The sequence below is a fragment of the Natator depressus genome, chromosome 10 (genome assembly GCF_965152275.1).
Source record: "Natator depressus isolate rNatDep1 chromosome 10, rNatDep2.hap1, whole genome shotgun sequence".
Classification (NCBI taxonomy): domain Eukaryota; kingdom Metazoa; phylum Chordata; order Testudines; family Cheloniidae; genus Natator; species Natator depressus.
In genome coordinates, this window is record NC_134243.1 from 49,319,903 (window position 1) to 49,333,829 (window position 13,927).

General features: G+C 40.7%; 1 protein-coding gene across 4 annotated transcripts in view; it reads right to left on the reverse strand.

Annotated features, from left to right (window-relative positions):
- TMEM266 (transmembrane protein 266) overlaps positions 1–13,927 on the reverse strand; it is a 125,347-nt gene that overhangs the window by 55,582 nt on the left and 55,838 nt on the right. For 2 of the 4 annotated variants that reach the window (XM_074966064.1, XM_074966063.1), the window contains 2 exons: positions 8,403–8,557; positions 1,849–1,922 (listed from right to left, as the gene is read on the reverse strand). In XM_074966064.1, coding sequence (XP_074822165.1) covers positions 1,849–1,922; positions 8,403–8,557 — 229 coding nt within the window. Of the gene's footprint in view, positions 1–1,848; positions 1,923–8,402; positions 8,558–13,927 lie in introns of those variants that run through there. The other 2 variants (XM_074966066.1, XM_074966065.1) reach the window with 2 other exon arrangements.

Sequence of the window (13,927 nt, forward strand, 5' to 3'; positions counted from 1 at the left end):
GATGAGAAAAATAAGTTTCTCTTTTCTATGTTGATGCTAATCATCACAATGTAAACAGATTTGTTGCTGCCCTGTTAATTCAATGTTGTAGAGAACGATCTCCAGCAAAACAACAGCAGCAGCAAAGGTGAAAAATTCACTCTTCCCCTTCCCCAGTGGTTCTCGATCTGTGGTTTATAAAGTGCTTTCAGGTGGTCTGTGGAGCTGCTTCTGTCACAGTGGTGAAGTACATGATGTTTGCAGCTATTATTAGCGCAGTCTAGGACTCTTAAAAGTTTCCAGAAGCTTGACTGATGAACAGAATTCCAAAAATCCTAGCCGCTTTGTGCGCCTCATATGGCTACTTCATGTCTTTATTGGTGGTATTTTTTTTAATGTAAATTCAAACTTTGGTCAAACGGGTGAATGAAATTCATCAATTTGGAAAGATGGAAGCAAACTGCAAAGTGGGTGCCAACAAGATTAGAACAAGGGGTACTAAATGCAGTGAGGGGAGATTCACTCCCAATACCCGTATTGTCCTAAACACAGAGAGAAGAAAAAATACAATACAGACACAAAACGGGGATGGAGGGTAGCCAAACAACTTTGCCTATCATATTCAAAATAAGTTTATCTTAGTATTTATTTATTTCTGAACCATAATCAGTAGGAAAGGTTTGGACTCAGGATTTGAAAGTTGGGAGCAAAAGTGTATGGTTTAGGGTTGTGTGTATTCATTGCTTAAATTTGGTATTTTTTTTAATCCATTAATAGAACCATAGAAATAAATGGCTGTGTAATATAACTAACTAGTTGTCCAACAAGAGTGGTTTCCAGCATCAGCTGTGACTATCAAGGCTTCTGCTTTTTCTCAGGTGAATACTCATAACCTTTTAAGCTAAACTGAACTCTTGGGTGCAGCCTCTAACTTCTGTTTTATTTGGATGCAAATCCTTTCCCCTAGCGAAACTAGAAAAATATTCTTCAGGACTGTAGATATTCCAGGGAGTCTTCTGACATGGCATGGATGATGGTGTAATTCAAAAACACACAACCACGTAATAGGATTTTTGTAACAATATGCATAGCATGTCCCGGAGGAATAATCCAAATTGCTGTTTTGGAAGCACTTTAGATATATTAATAGTTCAACACAGATGACAATTTTTTGGAATAAAGTTGCAAACTATAGTCAATTACTTCAATTTAGTCATTTATTGTATTATCAATATGGGCTTTTCCAATTAATGAATTTATGCAATTATGGTACAAATACACATTTGCACAGAAATTCACCATTGTTCAGTCTTACTTTGTATCTAATTTGCTGTATTTAATTACTTTCCTATACAGCGGTAATATAGATGGGTGGAAAATATTTAGAAAAAACAGAGAGAGCTGTTTAAGTAAATCATGAAAGGACATGATTAATTCTTATTCAGAACCAAGCTTTGTATAAGATGAAGTCTTGGATTTCTTATTACAGCAAAATTCCGATTGAGGCCAATGAGAAATTTCCTGGAGTAAGACTTCAGAGCCAGGCCTGTTTCCCATCATTTAAAGGGACTGATTTGGGATGATACAGGTATAATTATCTCTCCTCACAATTTTGCTCTTATATTTGTATGGCAACATTCTCTCATTTTTCCCGGTCCATTCTAATTATCTCTAATAAAGAGAACGACTGTCAATACAAACAAGATCTTTTGGTTTTCCAAATATGAATGGCAAAAGCGGACTTATTTTATTTTTAAAACACATCATGTTCCTGCTCCTGTTCCTATCATCAAAATTCCCACTGACATCAGTGGGAGCAGGACTGAGTCCTGCATCCAAATCAATTGTTTCACCACGCATTATACATACCTCTGAAAAGAACACAGACAAGATGACTAGGCTGATCCAGTGAATAATTCCTGCAAACTGTGATGCACTTGAAACTGTAATTAACACAATATAATGAAGCATAATTTTAGTACCAGGTAGCAACTTATATATAATGGTGACTAGTACCATCACCACTTACATTTAGGAGAAGCAGATCATTTGAAACACTATAATGAAAATATAACAAAGGGACTAGATGCAATGGGACATGGAGCTTTACCCTCTTAAGTTGCTCATTCAAATCAATTCAGGTCAGTAGTGACCATAAAGTTGTTATCTGATAGCTGTTCAGTGCCTTATGTAAAATCAGTAGGTGATCTCACTCATTGTTCCCAGGTGACACTGTTCACAGTTGCCAACACCACTAAAACCTACACTAACTGGAAGTCTCAGGAGAGAGGCTAAGGAATGAATGGGTTCGTCCCAGTTTTCTGTTTTGAAATTAGGTCACCTTGGTGGTAAGCCACCTGTGGATAGGAGGCTGCAAGTCACTCCAGTAGTGAAACATGCAGTTGGAGCCTCTGAAAAACAAAGTTAGGAGTTGGAATAAGCAGTGTGGGACAGGTTACTCCAAGACAATCTGAGAAAGGAAAAGTACTCCTTAGGAAGGGGCTTTTGTGCCACTCTCCTCTCAGCCAGTTCTTCTTGGTGATTGTGGAGACCCTCCATTCCCTTTCTCTAGTAGAGGTTTTGGAGGCAGTGGGTGTCTTGAACCCTAGTCCATAGGGCTCTTAGGTGCTAATAAGTTCCAACCCACCAACCAGTGTTCTCCTAATTACTGTCAGAATAGAAGCTGACCTCTGTCAGAAGACTCCTATCCTGGGATCTAATTGGTGGAATGCTGGGGGTCCTGACTGGTCCTCAGTTTCTATTTAAACCAGTCTCAGGAACAGGAAATTGTCCATGCAACTGGGTTTCCCTTGCTAGGGACTGCATCCTCTGCAACACCTGCTCCTACTGCCTGATCTCCTGGTAACCTGACCCTGCCTCCTGACTCCCAGTTTGCCCTCTGACCTCCTGGTATCTGACCCAGCCTGACTTCTATTCTGACGACTAGGTCAGACCACCCACATCCTGGTTGGGGCAGTGGGCTGCTTGCGATGGAAATGAATCACAATTCTATCAAAAGCTGTCAGCCCAGTTTGAAGCCCTGTAGGAAAAGAGGAACACAGGAATGACAATGCAGGTCAGATTCTGCATCTGTCCTATGTGTGGAGCTGCTACAGAATCAAATCTTTGGTGCGCAATACCCTGTATTGTCATTGTTCCAGGATATAGGGGCACAAGTCTGATTGGCTTTACTAGGAGATGAGACTAAATCCTGTGCAACTGAAAACTTAAGAGTAAAATTTTATAAACTAACAAAAATAACTAGTCATTATTCCTTTAAATAATTTTTTAAAATCTTTTAATTTATTCTGGAAGACCAATAATTGTTTGGACCAAGATTTTCAAGAACAGATGCATGAACATAGGCCCCTTTATCCATATTAGGCACCTAAGTAAGTGGCCTGATTTTCAGAACTGATCGCTTATTCAGGTGTCTAACTATGGAACATATAGGTCACAGGTTTCACAGAAGAACAAGGCATCAAGTCCCTGCCCCACTCACAGTTAGTTTGATTCTACAAAACCAAAATGAACACCTGCATTGAGACCAGTATTAGAAATACTTTGGAGAACCAATGTAATTTTTAACAATATTTGAATACAATTGAGCTGGATTAGAAAAATGTGAAATATCATCTGACATCAAACCACCTAATAAAGATGAATTGCTCACACAATACACATACTATGAACACATTTAACTCTAAACTGTCAATGCAGGTTCAAAATAAAGAAAAATGTATTACAGGAATGAAACCATTTCATACAATATGTTTCAGTAAGCATATAGCTGTCAAACTGCCAAGTTTGTCTTTGTGTTACCCCACTGAGGACCACTGCATTACCATGCCAGAAAGATTCGGGCCTGGGCTGTCTATAAAGGGTTAATGTACCTTTTAGACATGGAGGACTTTCTGGACAAGTTCAGCTGCAAGGTTATCTGCACATGGTGGGTGTCTAGGATGAGGAGAGCTTTGTTCACATAGCAAAGCAGAACACTGAAAGGTCGTGTTCAGTACATGTATCAAAGTTCATATTCCTGCAGTCTCAGAAAAAAACACAAAGAAGACAAGAAATTCTACCCCCAAACCCTGTGTGCCTGCCCAGGTCCTAGGAGCTTGTCCACAAAGGATCAAAACTGCTTCAGAAGATAGGTTGAGTTACTGCACAATGGAAAAGTGTTTTGGGCATCTTTGTGTGCATGAAGATGCCAGGTTGTAGCAGAATAATGGGAGATAAGGGGGATTAGGATTCAAGGAATAACATCATTTTAGTTGCCACTGATATTCCTTAAAATATGGTAATAGGGGGTCAGTAGAAATTGCCATGTATGGTACCAATGAATTTCAGCAGTCACAATTATTGATTAATAAAAAAGAAATAAGCAGACAATACTTTAGATAATTTCAACAACACGCTGCTTAAACAATAGGGCAGGGCTGGGAAATGGGGGAAATCCATTTGTGGGGAGCGTTCTAATCCCAATCCATTGACATGCAGTCTTCCAACTGCCCCCTAGTGTATAAGCAAGGTATAACATATGGGAATTTGGGGTGGGGGGAAATGGATTTCTCATATTGCAACATGTGCAGCAAAGGCTGCTAGATATACTGCATGATGGTGACACAATTAAAGCGCCCGAGTGGTATCAACAGTAAACAGTTTCAAAGAACCTTCCAGGCAAGAAGTTCCTGAACAAGAGCTGAATCAATGTCCCATGAACCGAGTTGGCATTCCACTACTCTCAATTGCCTTCTCTTCCTTAAAGACATCCAACTGAACATACAGACTTCCTCACACTGAACTGTAGAAACAACACGATTGTTTCAGAAACAATGTGAGAACACTACATTGTCCAAACTCTAGTGGGGCACAGTCACAGTCTACTATTTGTGTGAATCTGGCTTGTTGTAGAAGTGCAGCCTTACCTCTGAATTTCTTGGGCTTGTAAACTTTTTTTAAAAAAATTAACATTCTTAAAGAAAAGAAGAAAAATCAAACAAACCAAAAAAACAGTCAAAGGCTACGACTTATCTTTTTTTTTTCCGTAGGTTTTCAGTACCTGCAGCTCCCACTGAACTCAAAAGGGAGACGGGGTGCTGGAACAATTTTTATAGTGGCGGTGCTGAGAGCCATTGAACTAAACTGTAAACCCTGTATATAACTGAAACCACTTCAAGCCAGGGGGTGCAGGAGCTCCCTCAGCACCCCTAGTTCCAGTACCTGTGAAGGGAGCTATAGAAATTCAGCACCTCTAAAAATCATTAAAAATCATTTCCAAACATGCTGCAATTCTCTTCTGAGCTGTCACACTGTTGTTTTAACACTGTGAAATGATCAAACCCTTATAAGAAATAAAGCCAAACAAATTCCCACTAAGGCATGGTTTCATCTTTATATTCATTTTCATTGTACAGCTATACAAGTACTTACATAGGCCCAGATCCAGGAAACAGATACATGCAGGTGGATTCTTGCACCTGTGTGGAGCCCCATTGATTTCAATAGGACTTCATGCAGGTATACAGATGTACCTATATTTATCTAATTGCAGGAAAAGGGCAGTAGTAAGTCACTCCCACCACTATTGGAAGTGGTTTGGCAAAGAGATGGAGATGCATGGTCTAGAGAGGACAGGGAGCCAAAAACTAAAGAATTCTAATCATGGCTCTGCTAATGAACCCCTTCTCTCAAACCCTGGACAAGTGACTTAATCTGCTTTCCTTTCTCCATTCACAAAATATGGAGAACAGTGCTTCCGTACATTACTGGGGTAATAAGAGATTATTTAGCTAATGTACATAGAGTCTGCCATATCAAATATGCTTCATGCTAAATTCACTCAAGGTCTATTAATTTCTCATTTGCATAATCTGCACTTTTGCAGATACAATTTCCATTGATGACAACAAGGAGTTGTGCCCACTGAACAAGTGCCAAGTGCAACTGAAATCGGCACTATGAATCTGAGAGGAGAATTTTGCCCTGGGATTTTAGCAATCATAGAAGCTTAATTTTTTGTACAATATTTTTGCACATGTAACTCAAAACCATTAAAAACACTCTTAAAAAACAGATTTCCTTGGTGATTGCAGTCTCTAATGTGGATTAATGGCTTTTATTAGAAACAAAATTGGCAGTGATGTACCATAGCATATCCTTAATACACTTGTATACGTTGCTTTCATATACTACAGGGAATTATTATATGCTACAATTACATTTTTAAAAAACATAATTGCACACTAATGGCTTTTGAAAGATTAAGTTAAAAGTACAGTCTTCGTTTCACAGAATTATAGTATTTATGTTAACTCCTCCCATATATTCCATAAGCGGTTAAAGAACAAAACCCAAGGAATTCAATGTAACAAAAGCTACTGAAATAATGAGAAGCATGGTGTGTTGATGGTTTAGTGTCAATGCAGTGAACTGCCATGCAGCTGTCTTTTACGCACAGGGCCAGCAAGAATGGAGAGTAGCGCAGAGACAAAATGCTCAGCCTAGTACCATCTGTTTGCCTGGCACAAACCTCTCTGGGGTAGAGGTTGGTGGGCTCTGAAAGACGTCACATGCAGCACTCCTCAGAGAGGAGTATTGATGGGGAAACAAATGGTGAAGAATGCAGGAGATCCTTCCGAAATAGTGTTAGAAGTCTAAGACAAACCCACAAAAGCAAATAAATCCAGTGTTTAGGATTCAACCATTAGCTCTACTAGCAGTGGCAACTTTAGGCATATGCAATGGGCCTTAGGCACACACCTGACCTATCAAAGTGCCATCACTGAATTTCTCTGTGATCCTCTCTTAGTTCAGCTCTAAAGATTGAATCCCATAGCCGATAACCCCAAATACTTGGAAGACTGCACTTTGGTGCCGCCTCCTGACTTCCCTGTTTACAGAGGCGTTGGGTTAGCAAGGATGGCAGAGCCTCACAAATAGCTGATGGGGTTGTCTGAGGCTGGAAGGGATGGTTTCATAGAAATGTTTGAGGTGTGATATAGATAGGTATAAGGGGACCAGGTCAAATATAGGTAGGGTGTAGGAGAAGGCCCAGTCAGCATTCCTTCTTACAGAGCTTATAAAATAAAACAACAACTCAGGCTGCTGCTAATAGTGGCTCCCTTAATATTACCTTTAAAGCCGGGTTTTTCTTTCTGAGCCCCACCTCCCCACCAAAAAAAACATGCTCTAAAAACTCCATGGCCCACCTGTGCCACAATAACTGATTTCTGCCAGGACCAGTGTTAAGGGATAGCAAGCAGAGCAATTGCCCAGGGCTTCATGCAACAGAGGGCACCGTGAAGCTAAGTTCCTCAGGCTTCTGCTTCAGCCCCAGGTGGCAGGGCTCAGGGCCCCATGCTTCAGCAGTGGGACTTCGGCTTTCTGCGCTGGGCCCCAGAAAGTCTAACACTGGTCCTGCTTGGCAGACCCCCTGGAATCCGCTCGCGGCCCGCCTGGGGGCCCTGGACCTCTGGTTGAGAACCACTGCTTTACAGCACTCCATTACACTACATAAACTGATCTTTGGGATGAAATCCTGAGACCACTGAAATCAAATAGCAAAGCTCAAGAATATCACCCTAGAGTTCCTTAATCTTTAACGGTTCATTTTTTTGCCATTGTGGGTGTGTCTAAACCCCTTATAGTTATTTCTATATATTTCTACATAATTTCTTTTTTAAAGGGCACCTTTAATAGTTAGCACAGGAAAACTTGTTGGCGCTTACATTCAGATGAGTTTTGTGTGACTGAGCAAAAAAGAATGGAGGGAGAGAACAGTGAAAGAACAGCTCAACCAGGAAGCAAAGCAACACAATTAAAAATTGCCTGTACCATGGAACCTGTGTAGAGTGAACTCAGATATAGCAAAACTTCACTTGTGTTGTTGTTATTTGTCTTACAATATGTTAGTGAAGTAGAAGGAAAGCCTTAATTGTTTCAATGCATTGCCAGACACAAACTGTAATTTCAGTTCCAACAAATCTCTGTTTATAGGGACAAATTACTAAAAGAGAGAGCACCAACTGCACCAGCAAAATCCACACATACCTATTTGCATACATACATGTAACTACCACAGAAGTGTCCTTTTGACTGCACAAATGCCCTGTTTTCTGGTGTATGCAAATTGGAGAAGGTTATCATAATGGGAGTGTGCAGTTTTTGCAGGTGGACAAGGTGTGGGCACCTTTTTTCAGGTGAATTCTACCTGCATCCTCTGAAAATCTGTTCCATAACGAATTTGCTCTGTGGGGAAGGGGAGGACTTCACTATACCAGGGTTCCACTGTATTAAAAGTACAGTAAAGGTCATTATCTAACTTTTAAACTACTTACATGACCAACCCTCCTCCCCCAAGCAAGTTAAATCTAAACATCATTTATCTTCGATCAAATTTTTTAAAAAAGCCTGCTACTCACACTGGAGAAGCTTTATATCTATTAGGAGTTCCAGAGTCAGGAGAATCACCACCAACACTACACAGGCTACCAGGAAACTGTTGAGACTTGCACTGAGCAAAAATACCTGCCACACAGCTGCTCGTCTCCCACAGCACGGCTTTAGCCAGTTAGATCTAAAGAAATAAAACAAGGGGGGCAGGGAGGGGAGAAGAGAGAGAAAGAGAGAGGAAGAGAAGGTAAAGAGTAATGGACTCTAAGTGAGAGAAGTGCTGCTAGAATAGATGTGACCATCAGTCCAAATCCTATTTACTTTTATTAATTTCTCTGTTAAATACAGCCTCTTCTCTTGTCTAATTTTCTGAATTAGTATAGAGTTGGATGCTAGTTACATATGTCAACTGAAACTACCTGAATTTAATGGGCATCCTTAATTGCACCTGTACTATGGAGGAAGTTCTTCCTGGTCTAGAGGACTCAACAAGACCCTCTGTTCTAGTCACATTTTTATAACAGGCCCATCACCATTATATCTGAGTGCTTTTCAACAATGCATTAAGCAATACGACTAACGTCTGTCATGTGTGGTCCCTTCTTCAAACCCCAAGAAGAAAAAAATTCTTGTATGTTTGTTTTGATGTGTGTGTTATGTGCTTTTATTTGTGAAGGCCAGGGCAAAGACTCACTCTTTGTAGTTAGATTGGAAAGTAATGAAGTTGGTGGTAGTTCCTCTGGAAGTGAGAATTATGATCTTCGACCACTACACCACTTAATCTTTGTGATGACTTGGAAAAAGTTGCCAAATCAGGCATGCAGTCGTGCTTCAGCCTACCCTGTGCACCAGAGGCAGTGCCTATGATGTTACAAAAGGTGGCAGTGGGTGCTTGGAGAAGGGAAGGGTGGTAAGATCAGTGATCAAGTGGATGCAGTGGTTCTCATGAACAAAATGCAAATACATGGATATTGGTGGTACGTGGGGGAGGGAGATGGTGCATACCACCTCTGAATTAATAACTCTAAATTCAATGGAGGCATAATTCACGTGGGAGTCAAACACCTGAAAAAAAAACCCCACCACCATATCAGCATCACACAGCCTTCCCTGATGTAGCCATATGCCACATCTTCAAAAATGAGAAATGGGTATGTCTCAATGCTACATAAGCATCACTAAAGGACTTAGAGCTCTCGAGTCTCTTCAGAAAAGAATGTTTCAGTGAAATGCTCCTTCCCCCAGGGGATTGCTTAACTAACCCTAAAGACCTCCTGTGCAGACACTTTAAACTTGAAAGAAGATCTGGCAAGGTTTACAGTATATAGATCTATCCTTAGTTCAAATGCATCAAGACTCTGGAGTAAACATCTGAAATCACCAGATACTGCTTCTCTGTCTCAAACATGCTGACTGAAAAAATGTGAAACAAAACACAACTACATGAACTGTAAAAGACTGGGAGTTCTAGATTTTTAAACAATTATTAAAACAAAAAAACTAAAGCACCAAAAAGATAGGGAAAAAAAAAAGAAAAATTAAAGGCACATAGGTGGTTGGGAAAAAGGGGTGATGCTAATCTTCTGCCCAATTTTAAGGTGAGATAGTGACAGGCTCCTAAAGGAGTTGCATTCGGTCCTCCTCTGCTGGTGGCTCAAAAATAAGGCCTCTGGGAAGAAATAGGGTTTTAAGGTAAAACAAGGGGGAAAATCCTCCCAGCTGTCTGGGGCACATATTTGCAATTTGGTCACCAGGGAAAAAAGTATCTCATAGATGGAAGCTGATGTACTCCCTTATCTTCTAGATCTCATTCCAGTGCTCACAACTGCTCTCAAACCTAAAGAAGAGCTTGAAAGTGTGTGTCTCTCACCAACAGAAGTTGGTCCAATAAAAGATATTACCTCACCCACTTTGTCTCTCTAATATCCTTGGACCAATGTGGCTACAACAACACTGCAAACTTCCGCGCTAGGTTGGTCTATAGAACTTGGCTTTGAAAGCACTCCCAGTGCCACAAGCTGTAAGGAACATGACTGAAAAGTGAAGCAAAAGTTGTTCTCTTTCAGAATTTTCGTTCTTTTTGTGGGAAAATAAAAAAAAATAAAAATACTCTGATGTTCTTCTATCCAAGGATCTTAAGCTGCTTCACAAACATAAATAAGCTAAACCTCACTCTCAAGATCCCTGGCAAGTCAGTTTAGTATATTTGTTCCCTTTTAACAGGCAGGAAAACAGGCACACAGAGAGCTGTGGCAGAGCAGGGAATAGAACCTCTAACTCCTGCTTCTGGGTCACATATTTTAACCACTATTCTTCTTTTCAATACTTAAGTGCTAATCCTCCAAACTGTCTGGGGACAGACCTTTATGTGGACTGAGACCTTTTGCCATTAGATTTATTGGTAGGGGTTTTTTTACATTAATTTCAAAACAGGATCACATTCTTCATTATGGCTGTTATTTTAGTTTTGAATAATTTTCTGATCCCCCTCCTGGTGGTTATATTTTTATTTACAATAAGGAATAGCCTTATTTATTTTCCTAATCCTTCTCTCTTGTTCTTACACCTTCTTTCTCTTCTATTTCGCCATTAGCTCTTCCTTTTCCTTAGCTTAACGCTTCCTTTTCCCTTTTTCCTATTCTCAGCGTGATCAGTAGAGGGCCTAGCTACATACTTTTAAAAATCTCCATATTCTTAAGACTTCTAAGGACATTGAACATACATATACTTAAATAGATTGCATTACTCAGCATATACTACACACTGGCACTCTAATGATTAACATTATTATTTAATTGTTTAAGTTAGTAACTACTTAAAGAAATGATAATGCATGAAAAATAAAGTTCACCTCTCTAGCTCTGCACTGGCTGTCTATGCACGTAGCAATTTTTCATTCTGTACAAAAACTTTGCAACGAAAGTATCGTATTATAGTTTGGAAAGCATTGTTCTTAAAGGTGAACTGCAAAGCATAGAATGCTTAAGTTTCTTTCTAATTAACAGACTATAAATCGGGGTGGCCAACCTGTGGCTCAGGAGCCACATGTGGCTCTTCGGAAGTTAATATGCGGCTCCTTGTATAGGCGCTGACTCTGGGGCTGGAGCTACAGGCGCCAACTTTCCAATGTGCCAGGGGGTGCTCACTGCTCAACTCCTGGCTCTGCCATAGGCCCTGCCCCCACTCCACCACTTCCCTCACACTCTCCTTGGCCCGCCGTGCCCTCGCTCCCTTCCCCCCCCCCAACCTCCTGCACGCCATGAAAAAGCTGATTGGGAGGTACAGAAAGGGAGGGGGAGGCGCTGATCAGCGGGGCTGCTGATCGGCGGGGTGGGAGGCGCTGGGAGCTGGGCGGGGGGAAGCTGATGGGGGGACTGGTGACGTATTACTCTGGCTCTTTGGCAATTTACATTGGTACATTCTGGCTCCTTCTCTGGCTCAGGTTGGCCACCCCTCCTATAAATCTTTATCTCAAAATTACAAACGCATTTTAAAATTAAAAACTGGAAAACCACCTGCTCCTTCACTTATTAACAGGGTGCACTCATGTATAATCTGTCATCTGAGGATTTCAAGGAATTATACACCTTTAGTTGTCATTCTCACTTCACATATACTGAAAATTATCCAGAGAGGTTCAGCTATTTGCCCAAACTCACACAGCAAGTCATCTGCTCTGACCACTAGACAGAGGCATAGCAAGCCTGGGGTGAGGAGTCTGTGTTTCCACCACAATAACTGAAGACATCGCAAACTCCAAAATCCAAAGCAAGGGGGAAAATGGAACTTTGAACTCAGGACTGGGTGTGTGAATGAAGATGAGACAGTTTTCCTAACATTTTATTTTAAATGTGAATTTATTTTTAACACTTAGCCTCACAACACCCATATGAGGTAAAACAAATTAATGTTTGTAAAGCAGATTGGAATCTTTTCATGGAAGTCAATATACAAGTGCCCAGTTTTATTATGGGACATTTGAAATATATATTGATCGAAATGATCAGGAATGTTTTAAAAAGACACTTTTAACATGGCTTTTTGCAAAGCCAAGCTATTACTAGCCTAATTTGATGCACTAATGCTCAGGTTTTAAAAAAGATGTTCAGCATTGAACAAAACTGGGGAAAAAATTACCACATTTATTTGGTAATGAGCAACCACAATCACTTCATTCAAGCTACTAAAATCTGTCACTGTTTCTGTTTCCCTGTCTTGCAAAACAAACCAACCAACCAAATATTCATGGCGTAGTAACCAGCCTTTCAGGCTAATTAGTAAGCATTCCCCTCCCTCAAAATGATCTGCAGGCTAAAACTGGGCAACAGGTTATATCTAGGGATGGACACAAATGAAGATTAGCAATTAGCCAACAGAAGGCATGACCCAGACCAGGAAGTGATAAAAATACAACAAGTATGGGTAGCAGCCTAGACCTGGCTGAGGGAAACCAGGCAGCAGAGCCTGGCAGGAGTTTGCAAGTAGCACCTAGAAGACCTGAGGAACTCTGAGAGACACGTACAGCCTTGTACCCTCCAACTGGATTGCTCCTTAGAGGCTTAGCTAAGAATAACTTCATGAATTATTTCTTTAAATAAGTTTTAATACCTAGGAGATTTGCAAACTTTCTTTTCTGACAGCTCTGGTATAAAGTTTCCTCCTTTAGTATTACAGGTGTGCGAGTGTTCAAATGGGAACCTATCAAAAGGTGACCTATGTAGGGTCAGGTATGTGAAGAATCAACTGCTCTTGCTTTTGAGCTTGTACCATACTGTGCATACTACCAAGTATTCAAGTTGCACTCACACTGGCCTTTTCCCTGAGATTACTACCACCACTGCAGCTCCACTAGTGTAATGACTAGCTACGCACAGCAGGTCAACACGGCATCTTGGGTAAGACACGGGCACTCACTGCATTACCTGTATTAGTGCTTCCATTGGTTTAGCTATACCAGTGGAAGTACTGGTGGGAAATATTAGGGAGAAAGGCTAATGTAGATCAGGCTGAAAGAGTCCTGTACACCATGACACATACAGAAACAACCTACCGAAGGTAAGAGTGTTCACATGAAGACTTTGAATGATCTGTGTCAGAAAAGAATCAGAAAGACATTTCTAAATCATGGAACATGTCTGTAACATACTGACTGAGCAGTGCAACATTTTATATGTTCTGCAATAAAGAGCCGGTTATCACACAGAATTTAGAGTGCCGAATGCTCAAGGTGGAAAAGAGGGAAAACATTTTCTGCTGCAATGCAGGTCTTAGATTTGGACCAGAGCACACAGAGTAACAATGATGTAGTACTGCACAGGAGAACAAATCATCATTACAGTCTCCTTCAGTACATTTCGCCGTTTTGCTTTTGTTCCATCTTTCTGGCCCCAGTTCATGTCTGGCAGTTATGCATATGTTTTAAAAAAACCCAATAAACCAACCAAACATTACTTTTGTAAACAGAGAGAGAGAGAGAGCTTGCTCACTGAATGAGACAGTTCAGCCTTAAAAGCTCTCTACCTCATCTCCCTCCTCGGGGCTGCGTAATTCATCA